Source organism: Anas platyrhynchos, chromosome 11, assembly GCF_047663525.1.
Source record: "Anas platyrhynchos isolate ZD024472 breed Pekin duck chromosome 11, IASCAAS_PekinDuck_T2T, whole genome shotgun sequence".
Lineage (NCBI taxonomy): Eukaryota > Metazoa > Chordata > Aves > Anseriformes > Anatidae > Anas > Anas platyrhynchos.
The window spans coordinates 11,590,957-11,606,399 of NC_092597.1; the positions used below are offsets into that span (position 1 = coordinate 11,590,957).

General features: G+C 40.2%; 2 protein-coding genes across 6 annotated transcripts in view; one reads left to right on the forward strand and one right to left on the reverse strand.

The window, feature by feature from the left end:
* The window catches only part of NRG4 (neuregulin 4), a 53,404-nt gene extending 45,874 nt beyond the window's left edge, over positions 1 to 7,530 (reverse strand). Inside the window, exon 1 of the mRNA XM_038185059.2 lies at positions 7,287 to 7,530. The gene's annotated coding sequence lies outside the window, so the exon portion shown is untranslated. The remainder of the gene's footprint in view (positions 1 to 7,286) is intronic.
* TMEM266 (transmembrane protein 266) overlaps positions 1 to 15,443 on the forward strand; it is a 78,378-nt gene that overhangs the window by 15,262 nt on the left and 47,673 nt on the right. For 2 of the 5 annotated variants that reach the window (XM_038185055.2, XM_072043468.1), the window contains exons 2-6: positions 2,757 to 2,930; positions 6,543 to 6,716; positions 8,646 to 8,746; positions 9,817 to 9,922; positions 12,143 to 12,331. In XM_038185055.2, coding sequence (XP_038040983.1) covers positions 9,909 to 9,922; positions 12,143 to 12,331 — 203 coding nt within the window. In that variant the 5' untranslated portion in view covers positions 2,757 to 2,930; positions 6,543 to 6,716; positions 8,646 to 8,746; positions 9,817 to 9,908. Of the gene's footprint in view, positions 1 to 2,756; positions 2,931 to 6,542; positions 6,717 to 8,645; positions 8,747 to 9,816; positions 9,923 to 12,142; positions 12,332 to 15,443 lie in introns of those variants that run through there. The other 3 variants (XM_072043469.1, XM_072043470.1, XM_072043471.1) reach the window with 3 other exon arrangements.

The window sequence follows — 15,443 nt, forward strand, 5'->3', positions numbered from 1 at the left end:
AAGGCCATCCAGTCCTGTGTTTTGGGCTCCACGTGGCCAGGTGAGGATTCTCCCAGCCACGAGCAGTACAACGGAGGTGACCACATGCACTGTGAGAAATAGCTGACTTTTTTCTGAAGTATGAGGCAGGACATGAGATCAGGATTGTCAGCTGTCTCATCTAGCAAAATGAGGTTTAACCTGCATGCATCAACGGGACAAAATACTACAGGTATCTGTAGTCGAAACAGTTGGGCTTTTTGTTGCCAGAAGCCAAGCTACAAGGCGTAGCTTTGTGCCTGGGGGAAGAGCAATGTATTTCACAGTAACAGGCTGGCTGGTACATGCTTGCTTTTAAGATGCACAGTGAAGCCGTAAATTCATGTAAAGTTATTGTGCTTTGTCTGAAAGGCTGCCTCTAATATTTATCATGAATGACACAACCTAGCTACTTCTCAAAAGTGTATTTGTAGTGTGGTTGGTTCTTGCAGCGAAATCCTTAGTCCCAGGTGCTGGCTATGACTTGTCCAATGGTGTGACCAGACTTAGTACCCGTCTAATGGAGTTCCTCTTGCTCATGTACTGCTGACTGTGAGATGGAATTGGTCAGAGGAACTTTTTTCTCCGTCTCCTTACATATGAACATAATATTTACTGGCCTCACAGAGCCTGTATTGGTAAGATGAACTGAGATCCTTAGCTCCAAGAAAAATAAGTGCCAAAAACTTCTCAGATGCTTCTTCTGTTTTTACTCTGTTCTGATTGTAGCGTTCTGAATCTTTTGTATTTTGGGTGACGTTGGCTTCTCTGGAGAACTAGAGAACAGTTCTAACAGTTCCTAAAGGACTTTCAGAATCTGTGCCTAGGATGCTAGACAAAAAATAGTTTTCCTGAGGAAGGCTGAAGTCTAATGGCTAATTAATGGCTAACACGTTAATCTAAAGGTATGAACAGATACTGAAGCTTGTGTTTATTACAAAGTTCACATGTAAGTCCGATGAACTACAGGTATTGTGGGTGCAAATTAAAATGTAATGAGTTCTGATCATTTTCATGGCAAACATGGGGCAGCCCTAGGACATTCGCATGCCTAAAACCCAATCCCTAAGACAGCTTGACAGTGTCATTCCCCTGAGCTGAGGCACTTTCTTTAGAGGGACCTCTCAAAGCAGGGAGACTTTTTGTGTTCCTCTGTCTTGAGTTAAAAAATCCTGTGTGAAATTTCTGCTCTGCTCAAGTCAATTGGTATTTTACTGTTACATTCAAGTGGACTTGTATTTTTACCTCAGACACCATTGGCAGACTGCAAAAAGTGAAGTTCGTGTGTGATTAACTCTAAGCTAATGAGAGAAGGCAGATTTCTTTATAGCACTAAAATTATTCACACTAACATGGTGAAAAGGGTGTGTATTTTTCCTTAGCTGTTCTAAAGAGTGGCTGGACTTATCTTGCTTGGATTGAAAACAAAAGAAAAAAATAACACATGGCTGTGTCTTGGAAACAAAGACATGGCTGCAGGTCTCTGGTTAGTGACTCTTCACTGCAGTTCTGGGGAGTTAAGGGGGAAAAATAAAAATAAATAAATAAATAAAAAAGCTTGAAACCAAATCCAAGAGCTGATTCCTGACAGACACCAGCAAACCAAGCTTCTTTGAGATGGAATTGCTCCTTGATTTGCTTCTATTAATAACACAGCTGACTTCAAATGACTCAGGTAGGTTAATGTTACACATTTGAAATTCAGGAATAAATTGTTGCCATGAAATAAATATCAGCCCAGCTCTGTTTGCTTGGGTTTGAAATCTTTATATTCTTAACTAAAATCTACTTTAGATTTCTTTTTTCCCCGTTTGAGAACCAGAACTTGTGACCCAAAATATTGAGGGGGAGGAGGTGCCAGACTGCCTTTGTCATAAAGTTGATGCAAGTTGCCTTCTACCCATGTGTTAGCTTAGCCCAGAGCTGTTTTGTTTCCAAGACTGGAGAAAAACAGATGCTTTCAGTCTAGTGGTGCTGTTAATGCCAGGCTGATGTCTATCAACATGTGCAGAGGCACATAGCAAAAGCCAAGCTTTCCAGCTCTGAGCCCAGAAGCAGCATCAACAGCATCAGGCCTGAGCTATTTATCTGAGTCCATGGTCAGCGTCTGTATCATCGTACTGGGCTGTATAGAGGTCATCTCACTAGAAGCCCCATCTGGTCTAAGTGGTGCTGCTTGGTATGTGTAGGTATACCTTCACTTTTTCCTCAAATAGAAGTGCTTTTTCTAGCAGTTAGAGGTGTGAGCAGAGCAGGGGGTGTTGAGATGTGCAGTAAAACAGTGCAAGCTGACAGCCTTATGCCTAATGCTTGTATGTGAGACACCAAGCATTCTTTTGTGGTTTCACTTATTAAACAGACCCAAACCTTCAAAGACTAGATTAATCTGTAAATGGGCCTTTTGAATACATGGTTGATCTCTCCTTCGTTCTCTGGACTTGAGAGTCCGTTAGTGTGGTTTGTTTTCCTCCTTTCACTTTAACCACACTGGGAAGCTACAGAGGAACAATGTTGGGGAAACTAATTTACTGCAGGTAAATGGGGATGATGTGTAATGAGGTGGGGTAAATAGCAAGCTTGTAGAGTTAATCCAGAGTTAAAGGCCAAATGAGTACTCTCCGTACTAAATGTGCGCGTGTCTCTTGTTAAGGAGCTAACTTTCTGTTTGGGTGGCCTTGGGAGCTGCTCAGTTCTTCCAGAATTTTGAGATTCCTCATAACTCTTGTTATTTGCCGTAGGTTGTTAAAACTCAGCAAGAAGAAGGCCTAGAGAGGTACCTTTTCTTCATCCCCTGATGTCTTCAGATTTAGCTACATTGTGAATTGCTGAAGTACCTGCTGGCTGTTGTGCTTTTCCTGGAAAATGTTGGTAGTGCCTCAGAACAACTGACTGCAGCTGCGACAGCAGCACTGGTATGTACTGTACAGTAATGTGAATTGGAAGGGCAGCATGGGCACGGGCTGGGATGCTTGTATGTCACAGAAGCCTGTCTGTAGGTAGGCCTGCTGTGTGGCTCCCTTCCCCTCTCCCCAGTTCCTCGGTGAAGAGGCAGCAGAGGGAAGGATTATAGGAGGAGTCCCTCCATAACCATCCCAAGCAGAGCAGCTCCTCCAATTTCTCTCTGTCTGAAAGTACCACGTGCTGCAAATCTGCAGGTGCCTTGGAAGAGAGGGGGCTGGACTGGGCTATCCTGGGAGTTTGTATTGGCTTAGTCCTCCTCTGATGGGTTTTAATTTGTCCTGAGGTCCAAGTTTGCAGTACTGAAAGCTCCAGATTCAAACAGTGCTCATACTGTGTTGTGGAGAGATTATGCTTGTGCAGAAAATTATTTTTTCTCTTCTTTTGCCTGTCTAAACTTCTCTAGGAATTATGAACTATACTTACAAATAACAAGACAGTTTTTAGTTACATGATTACATGTCTTCCCACCCCCCAGCATTCTGCTTAATTTCAGCATACAGGATGATCCCACAAGGGGATGGAATTATAGCTGCATGAGCAAGTTCCAATCTGCCACTTCCTAATTTCTGGATGCCTGATTTTTTTTTTTTTTTCCAATAAAAATACCTTCCCTGTGATGGAGGTTCGTTTTTTTTTTTTAATGATGTATTAAAAAACTTGACTGTAGATCACTATGACAAAGAGAAAAGTTTAATGTCCCATTTTTTTCCTTGAAATAAAAAGCTCTATCTTTTGTACCTCTCTCCTCTTCTGGATATTGTATAGGAATATTGAAGCTACAAATAGAGTTGGGTATCTGCAACTGTTAAAATAATATGAATCAAATGTAGTTGGTTTGTTGAGCAAATTATTTTGCTGTTTGTTTTCTGTGAGATTTCTGCATTCATAACCTACTAATAAATTTAATATATTTTTTTTTTAAATAAAGGACACGTTAAGTGTCCATATCTAGAGACATATAAACAAATAATTCCTTAATGTTGGGTAACTGAAAGTGGATTTGAAATTTGTTTTCAACCCATTTGTTGGGTAAATGAAAGTGGAGGGGCAGTTCAGTCAATCTTGTTTTTTTAATCATGATGAATCTCTTAAATTTTGTTCAACCTGGAGTGACGAAAGGAAGTATTGCTACCTCTTCTGCAGGAGTTTTTCAGGGTTTCCCTATCAGAAGAGCAGGCTGCTGGATTTCTGAAGGAAACACTGACATACATGACCATTAAAATTTTCTAAACGCAAATGCATGGAGCTGGTGAACATTCACCCAGATGTTGAACTGAAAACACGCCATAATTGCCAGGTTGTGATCCCAGGGAGCCTAGTTTCAATCTGTAAGAAATGTAACTTTTACTGGTATAGATAAGTGATGAAATAGAATTTGTGCCAATCTTCAAGGTGATAGCAACGGTGTTAATCACAAAATCCCACGTGGCTAGGCTGATTCACAATTAGCTACCCCTGAATTACACTTCCCCTTTCTCTTTAAAAGCTCCAAAGGGTAACATTGGGTTAGGTATTTCCCCTAGCCCTATTCAAAGTTATTTGCACCTTTCTGGATAGCTCTGTTGCTTCCTTAAGATTGTCTGATAGGAACTTTAATAGCCATAAATTCCATGTAAATACTAGATCTATAAGAAATTTAATTTATAGACTAAACTAACATAACTTACTTTGCACAAATTAAACAATTCCATTTCCTCATGTGTACTAGATTCAATGTAAAAGCTTTAACGTCACACACACACACAAATCCAACAAAACACAATAAGAAAAAGCCCTAAAGAGAGGGCTGCTTTTCATTTCCCCCTTTGTAAATCTGTTAAGCATTTCCAGGTCGGATGCTTATTCCAGTTTAATATCACCAACTGCAAGAGCTTGGCACATTATCTTAGGTTTAAGTCTTTCTGAATTAAGCTGCTTTAAGTATTTCTCCACCATGCCATTTGTTCCCGTGGCTGTGCCCACGCACCACTGCCCTACCCCCCTTTTGCTGACACAGCTATTTTCGGAGCTGTAGTGTGACCTGCACCAGGGAAGCAATCCTGCTTCAAGAAAAGCACAGAAATTAAAAACAAACCAAAAAAATCAGCTGCTGTTGTTGATTAAAGTGCCATATTTTCCTGGTCACATTCACAGTAATGGTCTATGTGCATGGTTGGGGCAGGGGAAGAGGGCGAGACAGAGGCTGTAGAAGAATGCCTAAAGCCTGTTACTGCCCCAACAGCAGCGTTGTGGCCACGTGCGGCCTGTTGCATGTACTTTGCCTGCATCTGGTGAGCCTGTTCACCTCTAAGCTTCTGTTAGGGGGCTATGTGGAAGAACCTTCAGTTAGAAGAACAGGTGAGAATCTGGCTACCTAGATACTTGTCAGTATAGAAACTCAGGTGGCTCTTTCTGTGTGTTTCATGCAAGAGCTCACAGCATCATGATGATAACCCGGGGAGAGTGGGAGCAAATACAACAAATACTGTGAGACATGTTGTCTTGACTTCAGCTCAGCTAAAGAAGATACAAGCTAGCAGGGACTCTGGTATAAAAAGCTTAAATTAAACCATTTTCCTCCATCTTCCTCTTCCCCGTATCTGCTTTTTTGTTTGTTTGTTTTAATTCAGGCTTTTTTTGTGCCCCATTGTGGCACATTTTGTGAGACTGTCTAAAGCAGTGCTAAAAGATTTTAATTCAGATGTGGAATATAGATTTTTTTTTTTTTGAAGTTACTTTTTAAAAAAGCTTTGTACTTAAAGCATGTACCATCTTACACATACAGTGATTCTACGTATACTTTCCCAGCTGTTCTGCATGTTGCATTGTTTCAGCTGACCTCCATCTGCTTATTAGCAAGCTATGGCTAAGGTGTGGTGACTGACAGCGGAAGGTTGTTTTAAACATTAACAAATTAACTCAGACAGGATGGATCTGTGCTGGGCAAGGGCAGCAGCATCAACCTTTGCTCATGCTCTATAGCACATGACACTGCTTTTCATCCTGCGTGATTCTGAGCATAACCTGTGAACTGTGAAGCAGCTGTGTGCCTGTGCCCCCACACAGGAAGGGGTAAAAGAAATCATAATTAAACAGAAAGTAGATTACAAATGTCTTGGAGACACCAGTGTGTGTGTGTGATATCTGTGCAAGGAACAGAGAAAAGCTGAAGGGATTGAGAGGCAAATAAAGCATTTCTAAACACTTCAAAGGCCTTGCTTCAAAAAGAGTTCAGTGAATTGGGTGCAACTTCCTTTGCTTACTGCAGACGGGTGAAGAGCTGAGTCAGCTCTGCCGAGATCTGAACTGTGAACTTACGTGTTTTAAGCTAGGCTATGAGCCTACAAGCTTGACTCTGCACAGAAAACCAGGTGCAGAAGTATGCTTCCCTTCAGACTACACTGCCTTCTCGGTACATGCAAGCTGGTGCCTTAGTCATTCAGTCCTGTGAATATTTCTGGGTTTTACAACAGTTCAAAGCTTGCACATGAAACGTTTGGGGGCAATTCTTTCCTTTGTGTTTTATCACCTCTTAAAATTAATTATAATTCTGTTTAACTTGGGAAACTGTGCTCCTTCCACAGCCATCTCTCCTTGAAAATACTTGTGCTGCAGAACAAATAGAACTGCTGAACTCCCACAAAACGGGCATCGCTCGTACTCACGTGGCAGCTCAGCCAGTACCATGTGCTGTCTGGTTTCAGTTCCGAGAGGCAGAAAAAAAAAGGCACCCTGAAACTGCTAACTGATGCCCTCAGGTGAGACCACGTCAATTTTTGCCTCCTGAGCAGTGACTGGGCTAGGTGCAGATAGGGCAGTACAGGGAAGTTTCCACTCAGGTGGTGGATGGAAGCCCCAAAGGTTGCCTGCCTTCTGCCCCTGCTCATCGCTGCTGGCAGGCAGGAGAGCCACATCATTGCCCTTTGCCTACTCTATATCCTAGAGGAAGGCAAGTGAGAGATTAAGTACAGGGAAACAAATTCTCTCTGCTGTGCCTTGTTGCCTTTAAACACTGCTCAGTTGCACAGAAATTTCCTGTAGGACTTCGAAGTGTTTTACATTGCTTTAATGAAGTTTTGTACATAGTGGCTAGGTGGGCTGGAGTGGATAGAAAGATGAAGTTTCTGCAAATAGCAGTACGTGCTTGTGTATAGCCTAGAAAAAAGCATGAATCCTCCTAATCCCTTTAGGATATAGATACAACCTATTACATCCATTTTGAAGGTTTCTATTGTGCTACTCTCTTACTGGGGGCACCATTAACCACTCATCTTTTCAGTTCATTAAATCAGCCAACACATTAGTCATCTGCATCAGAAATTACTCACTTTTGCCACTTTTTCTCTCAGGAAGGCTCCACTGAGTCCTTTGGAGACTTGACTCCCTTTTCTCCTTCCCCGTTTCTTTCCACGTTTCTCCCCTCAGCTTTGCGAGTGCCTTATGGCATGGTAGCGATCCCTTCGGCAAGGGTGCCTTGGACTCTGCTCTCTGGGGAGCCCTCAGAGTTATCGGAGGGTTCCCAGCCGTGAGTTGCTCCTTTGCTCCTGGTGGTCAGCAGATGTTTCCTGCAGAGCTGCCAGCTTCAGGAGGAGGGGGCAGGTCTGGCTTACTGGTGCTGCTACTGGTCGGATCTGGTTGAGTGAGGAAACAAAGTTCTGCTTGAATGAGAATGTATTTCTAGCTTTAAAAAAAAAAAAACAACACATACATTGCATGTTCAGGTCATGTTAAGGATTTGCAGTGTTGCTGGCCCCCCTGTTATGACTTAAGTTCCCTAAAAATATTGAGATTTATTTAAAATAATAATTTTTAAAATCTAGCTGTTGTGTTTTTAGTCTTCCTGTTTGTCAAAGCTCCTTTGGGAGAGAAGTGGTGAATATTAGCACTCTCCCAGATAGATGGTGAGTTTTCATCTCTGTGAAAAAATTCCCATCTCCACATCTGTCTGCTTGTCCTTGGAGTTCAGTTTCAATCAGTTTTAGTGCCATTTCCTAAATCAGATGCATCCCATATGCCTTTTATTCTCAAGGCTTGCAAACAGGAGTGCGGTAAGATTTCCAATTTCTGTTTCAGTCTCACAGGACAGGTGCAGGGTGCCATGTCCTTTACCATTGTCCTAGGCTGACTGCTTGAGCAATAGGTTTGGGTAAAGCACTTAATTAAAAATATTTTTTTCTATTTTGTTTTTGAAAAGAGTTGTGAAATTTCAAAACAAGGCTGATGGTGACATTTTGGTTTTGTTGTGTGCCAGTAGGTGTAACAGTTGCTGTTACACAACTGTCACAGGCACAGATTCACCGTATTCCTTCAGCGTGTGATTTAAATAACATTTAATTTTAAGAAATTATTTTAGTGGTTTGCTGCCTTGGGGATATAATGAATGAAATAATTCAAGGATTGAGAGTACAAGGAAACAGACTCCCATTGATACCAAATGGATGTTGAATTAAAGCTGTACTGTATCAGATAAGGTTTATCTGAAACAAGGTGGGTTGTTGCTCTGACTTTACAAGCATTGAAAGTGTATAGATAAGTGGAGTGTGTGCGTTTTTCTGGAACATGTATGTTTTCTGTTTTAAAGTCAGTCATGTTTCTTTTCTTCATATAAATAATTAAATGTTTTTGGCTGCCTTATCTACATGAGGAGGATGATCACAGTCTAGGTCCTTTCTTTTCTGTATACCCAGGCACGTTATCTGGAAAATTTGAGAATGGATTAACTATATTTTACATTATTGCAAGTTTACGGGACATGAAGTAAAGCCTTGGAAATGACACTACAAATGATGTAAGTTCAGTTTTATTATTTGGTATCAAATGATTACCAAGGATTATACTTTTGTTATATTTATGTTTCCATTGTAAATACTCAACTGATACTAACAGTTCAGCCTGTTAATGACTCTATGTATAAAGTTCAATATAAAAAGTATTTTCTATCATCATGGAAATAGTTTGGTGTTATTGTCAGTAATATGCTAATTTTCCAACTGCTATTTTTGTTAAAATACAGTAAGAATATCTTTTTGTATTTTAGTTACTGATTTTAATTATTTAGCTTATAACCCTGACAGTAGCTTTACAAAATCTCTCATGATATCATTTTCTATGAATTTCTATTTTTTATATAGTATCCTTTAGATTATATTTTCCATCTACTAAAACCTATTTTATCAGTAGGTTTTATTCTCACAAGCTTGTTGTTTTCCATTCTGGTTCCCTTTGGTCTAGGTACAACACAAACGGAGATTTTGCCATAGGTAAATCTGGTACATTTTCCAAATGTGTTGGTGGGCTTAGTTGGTTAGTTGTTTGAATTATCATCTCGATAACAGCCTATCTAAACTATTTGACAACGTGAACTAATTTTTAAAAGACACTCGCCAAAGTATCAGAAGAAGTCAGGAACACGGTTCCAATTAGAAAATGGAGAACAAAACTTTGTAGACAAAGCTAACGTTCATCTCTATTCAGTATATTAATTTGTAATTGAAAATTGTAATTATAAATTGTCCTTTGGCTTCCAGTAGCATTTGTGCTCCTGAGGCCCTGAGCTTTGTTTGAAAATCCCACCACCTCATTATTTCTCCAAACGGTCTAGAAACTTAAAGCAAGATACATGTTGTTATACATGTTGTTGGTTTATATGTGAGCAGGTGTCTATGTGTGTACATAAATGCAATGTAGCTTTACCCCTTCCATAAAGTAGAGGAGTTTACCTGAATAAGAACACCTAGAAAAGAATCACAGGGGAAATAAAATAGGCAAACTCACAACATGACCAAAAATGTCAATGCAGCCCTTTGGAGTTTTTCCAACTGTGTTCTAGATTTTTAGACTTTGTTTTGCCTCTTGCAGAAAGCTCATCTTAGAAGGCTAGAACTTCTGTGCAAAAGAGCTGGAATCAGTTAAATACTGTAACCACTGCTGATTGGGTTGCATCCTCCAACATGACCAGTCCTCAGTAAGTGCCATATAAGGATAGTTACAGCTTATTTTAAATACACCATAACAATTCCTACCTGCAGGAGAATGTTGTTGTGATATTGAGAGAGTTCCATCAGTATTACTGGGAAAGAAAGTTGCTACTTTGAGAAGGAATAGTAGGATTTGGTCGGTTATCTGAAGAGTGTGAATTAGCAGAAATAGCATGAATGCAGTGAGTGTTTTGGATGTGTTACTGAGAGACAGTAGCTGAAAGCTACTTTGTCATGTCTACATCAGACCCATTGCTTTTTTCCTTTCCTTTCACCACAATTCTTGCAAAGCTGCTTGCCAACACTAGTCTGTTGGCATATTTGTTTTGCTTTTCGGTCACATCAGACTCTGTCTACCATGTAGTCCGTTTAAGAAATACAAATGTAAATACTTTTGGGAGGGGAAGGCTGCACTAATCCGTTTTCCTTTTTCCTTTATTATACTGAAAATTTGATTGCTCTGTGGACTTCCATGCAAAACCGAACCAGCTTATCTTGGACTTGTAAACATAAAGGTCCACAGGATGGCACTAAAGGTGAAAATCAAAGAAATAACATTATTTCTAGAATTGGCTCCTCCCTCTGGGCTTCCAATTCCTGTTTGTTAACAGACGAATACAATTCTATTGGAAATTCCAAGAATCTCATTACTTTCAATCATTAGCTGGGCAAAAAATAAACTAAAACCAGCCTTTAGGTTGTTTAAATGGTAGTGCCTCCCTTCATTTCGGCTTTCTGACATAGTATGACACAGTCGCAGCCTTCCTCTCACAAATACTTGAGTTACAACAGCATTTTCAGATTTTTCAAATAACTTTCTTGTGTAATGCTGGTAGTGATTAGCTCCTTTAAATTTAGGAATGTTTTCCATCCAAAAGGGTTAGTTTAATGGTTAGGCTCTGAGCAATAGGGTTTTTGTCTCTCTTTTGCTTAAAATTTTAGTTCCTTCAACTGCATCTTCAGACTTACAACATACATGAGTTAAGAACTCTTCTAAATTATTCATTTTTCTGGAAAAATGAACTGTTATTCAGGGTGCTTTAATAGCTGGAAGATTTTAATAAGCTTCTTTAAAAACAAAATCACCACAATGAAGTCACATAACAGAGGGAAGTTGGGTGCTGTGAACTTTTTAACTATATCCCTAAGGAAAAAGTATCTTCACACCTGCTGTTGAAAACCTCTGAGAACTAGCCTGAGATTTCTTGAGAAGTTAACAAACTTCCCTGGATGAAAGCTAGAGCAGATTATCTTTGCACCCTACTTTGAATCAAAAGGAGCAAGTAGCATTCACTGGGGACTGCAAAAGATCAGTTACGACTGGGACTCGACATACAAGGTTTCTCCTAAAGTGAAGTCATCCTTCGTATGTACTAGATAGTATGCTAGCTGACCAAGTTTGGGTTTCTAGGTAAGTACTATCTTACAAACATGGAAGACATGCCTGCGGTTAGACACTTGCATACAGTTTACATTAATGTTAGTGGTCTGGTAGAAAAATGTATGTCCAGACTTAAAAGCTGTTCATATGGCTACTTAAGATAACTGTTATAAATAAGTTCTCAATCTTTGTTCTGCTTTCAGAATTATTTTGAAATAACTTGTAACAGAATGATATTTTGTGGTTGAATGCAACCAAATCACCAGCCATCAAAAATCTGGCTATACTGACTGACAGTGAAAGAGGGATCATATTGCATCTAGTAACTAACAGCTGATTTATACATAATTCATAAGCTGAACTATTCATTGTTCCCTGATTTAAGTTACAAAGCAGTGAGTTGCTAAGTAAGGTAGTCGCATCCCTCCTTTCTGTTGTTCTTGTCTGTTTTGCACAAATATTTTGCATTTGGGTTCATACATTGTTTCTATTTTTGTTTGTTTATAACACTTTCATTTTTATTTAGTGCTTCTGAAGCAGCTTCAGCAGAGTGAAATGTTCTCTTTTATCTGTGAGGGTTCTGTTGATTTCAGTGAGATGTACTGAAGACAAGTTTAGAGAGATCTGGTCTTTCCCCCTCAAAAACGATGCCTCCCTCAGTGTCTTTGCAAGGGCCATTTCAGTTGTCTGGTTTTTGGGGTTCACTGAAGTCACTGTCTTAAACTTATTTTTACTTGTTTGTTTATATTTGTTTATATAATGTAGATGTATATGTGTGCTTATCTGTAAAGAAAGAAGTGTTTTTTATCGCTGATTATATTTTCAGGCCTACAATAGAAGGCAGTGTTTCAGAAGTTGAGATAATTTCGCAACAAGTGGAAGAAGAGACCAAAAGCATTGCTCCTGTACAGCTTGTGAATTTTGCCTATCGAGATCTCCCATTAGCTGCACTTGATCTGTCTGTGGCTGGGTCCCAGCTTTTGTCAAATTTGGATGAGGAGTACCAAAGAGAAGGGTAAGTGCAAAGGACAGAATTTAATGTTCTAGTGTTATGTTATAGGAATTTCACAGCCTGAAAAAAAATATATATAAAAAAAAAAAAAAGTCCAGCTGGAGAAGAGCAGCCAGCCAGTTGTCCTTAAACGCATTTTAAAACCACTGTCTCAGAATGAAAATGACTTTTTTGAATATAACTGATCAATGCTGGTTTGGGGCTCTTTGAAATTACATAATTCATAGCAGCTACTCGACCACAGTCTGGAAACTTTCTGTCAGACAGAGGAAAGTAGACTAAGCCTTATCAGACAAGCAGAACAGCCTGGTGAAAGCTCTTCATTTGAGGGATTTCAGGAGGCTTTCAAGATAACAAAGGGTTAACTACTGTGATTCTTTTATGTCACTGTACATCTCCTGACCGAAAGATAGTGACTTAGTGCTGCTAATTCCAGAACAGATCGTTACTTTTCGCAGAATAATTTGTACTGTGTAGTTTGCTTATGTGAGAACATGGTCATTGATGATATCAGCATATTACCCTTTGTTTTTGTAGAACAACTGCTCCAGTTTTATTGAATGAAAGATCTTAACCAGTTCATAACATTTGCTCAAGCATAACCCAGTGTAAGCTTATGTAGCATTGTTTTTCTGCAGAACATAAGAAGTTGTCCTTATGCCTGATTCAGGCTTTAAGTGGCTGTAGGTGGGCTCTTGTGCTAATTTTTTCATGAAAGTGTTGGGTCAATTGGAAAGAATCTAGAGCTAGGCAGTGAGAATGATGAGAGGTGCAGAAAACCTGCTGTTAGAGGACTGATGGAAGGAACAGTTTGCATTTCACATGAAGAGACTTTGGGGGAAATTATAAGGGACTTCTCAGTGAGGAAGTGAAGTCTGTTCCATCTCCATGGAGTGTAGAGCAAGAAGTGAAGAGCTTGAATAGCAGCAAGGAAGAGAAGAATAAGGTTAGCAAAGTGCTGGGATAGACTAAAGTGCTGGGTGTGCGTGGGGAAGAGGGGAGTAGAATTGCAATAGCTTAAAGAAAAAGCTATTACTATTAAAGAAAAAGCTATTTTCTTTAGTCTTAAAGAAAACACAGCTGTCAGGAACGTGAATGTGAACAGTGTAGTTCAACGTCTGTTGGCACAGAGGTTCAGTGAGTGCTTGTGCTTAGCCCCTCTGATTCTGTGATTACCACGCACGGTGTGTTACACTGGATGTATATACATGTATACTCCACTGTTGGTAAGAACCATCTAAAAGCACTTCACAGAAACCCATACAGAGCCATGATGAAGACATTAATAAGCCTCCAATTATTGGTGGCTGAATGTGTTTTAACATGTGCTCAGAAATCAGTAAAGAGACCTGCTTGATCTCTGCTCAGCAGGTATTCTGTATGGTAGTCAGGAAAGAGTACAGAGGAAAGACTCTTGCCTTTAATTTCTTTCCAAATTAGACTTTGTGAGACATCTCCAGAAAGTTGTTACTCCAAACAAGGGGAAATACATTTCAAGTAGGTTATGTAAGTACGGTACAACTGTAACATAAAATAGCCTGCATAGCAAAAGAGGCACTTGAAAATTAATTTGAGTATGCAGGTGTAACCCTCAGGATATTTTGGTGCTAAGTAAATACTAGTTTTGTTCAAATATGCATTTTAATAGATTTTTATGATCTGAAACTCCATTCTTCACTGTGCCAAAGTGCACAGATTTCTCTATGTGACTTTTTGAGCAGCCTTGCAGTCTAAGCGTGGAAATAGACTTATCATTTTTTTCATCAGCAGAGATCCCTTCCTTCACACAGACTTCTTTTGTGGCTTTATTGCTCTGAATAGAAATAAGCAGGTGCCATCCAGACTGCCCAGCTGTAGAGGGGATTCAGTGAAGAAAATTCAGAGCTTTAGTTTGTATATCTCAGTGCATTTTGGCTGAGTAAGTTCCACTGAGTCCTAGGGCTGCATCTTCCTTGTAGGAAAGGCTCCTTCTTTCTTTCAGAAGCGCTGATTGCAGCTGAGATCCTGTGAAATTTAGGAGCAGAGTCAAGCTCAAGAAGGCCCTAAGCAACAGTAAAATTCTGTCCCCGTACGACCTCGTGGCTTGTTTGGGAATATGTCTGGTTTTACAAGAGTGCTTTAATTCCATTCTAGTGGCCTTGTTAGATGTGGCTGGCTCACTTCTCTTCCACCTGGGTAGGAAGGATCCATGGTGAGTCAGATCAGCCTGGTACAGGACCTGCCAGCTTCCTGTCCCTCATGTTTGGAGAGAATGATGTGGGAATGGCAGTGCAGGAAGTGACAGAAAATGTTTAAGTCCTTGTATTTTCTGCAAGTATCCATATTCATGACTGTGAAGCTCTGTGCCCCCACCACTTCTGTACAGGTTGCAAGTGGAGCTACCGGAAGGTAGAGCTAATGCCGGAGAGTACTACAAGGGGATGTTGGCCTCATCTTTGTCTCATGGCAGTCTGCCTTTATCACAGACCTCCAAATGTTACCTGCTACATACTTTTGCCTGAGAATTGCAGGGAAGGTGCCAACCTCTCTGACCTGCATATATTCTGTATGGCTCTGTTGGTCTCGATCTGTAGCCAACCTAGACAAACTGTACTTACTCAAACTGCAAGGCTCTGAGTAGGAAAGTCTGGTGCATGCCCCCTTCTTGGGAAGATGCAATAAGAAAATGGTAGGGATTTGGGAAATACTGGGTGGTTGTCACAAGCTGCATCTGTCTGTTGATGGGATGCTTTTATTTATCTGAGAGATTTTCTCTCAATAAACCCAATATTAATAGGCAAGCAGGAGCAGGTGGGTGATAGCTCAGCTCTCCTTGTGTGCCTGGAAACTCTCAGATGGCATCAGACCAGCTACCCCTCACACAAGAAATGGGGGGGGGGGGGAGGGGAGGGAGGGAAGAGAAAGGAAAAGTAAACAGAAAATCATGATCTGTCTTTTATTAGGCAGATCATATGTAAACTGACATCCCATGGCTTTAAAGATACTGGAATCAAAGCCTTATTTAGCGCAGTTTGATGTGGCTTTGCTCTATTGTATCAAATGCTCAGGGCAGGCAGTTTCCATCTCTCAATGTTACCAAAGGAATTATGTAGGAAGTTTGAGCTATTTCCATCAG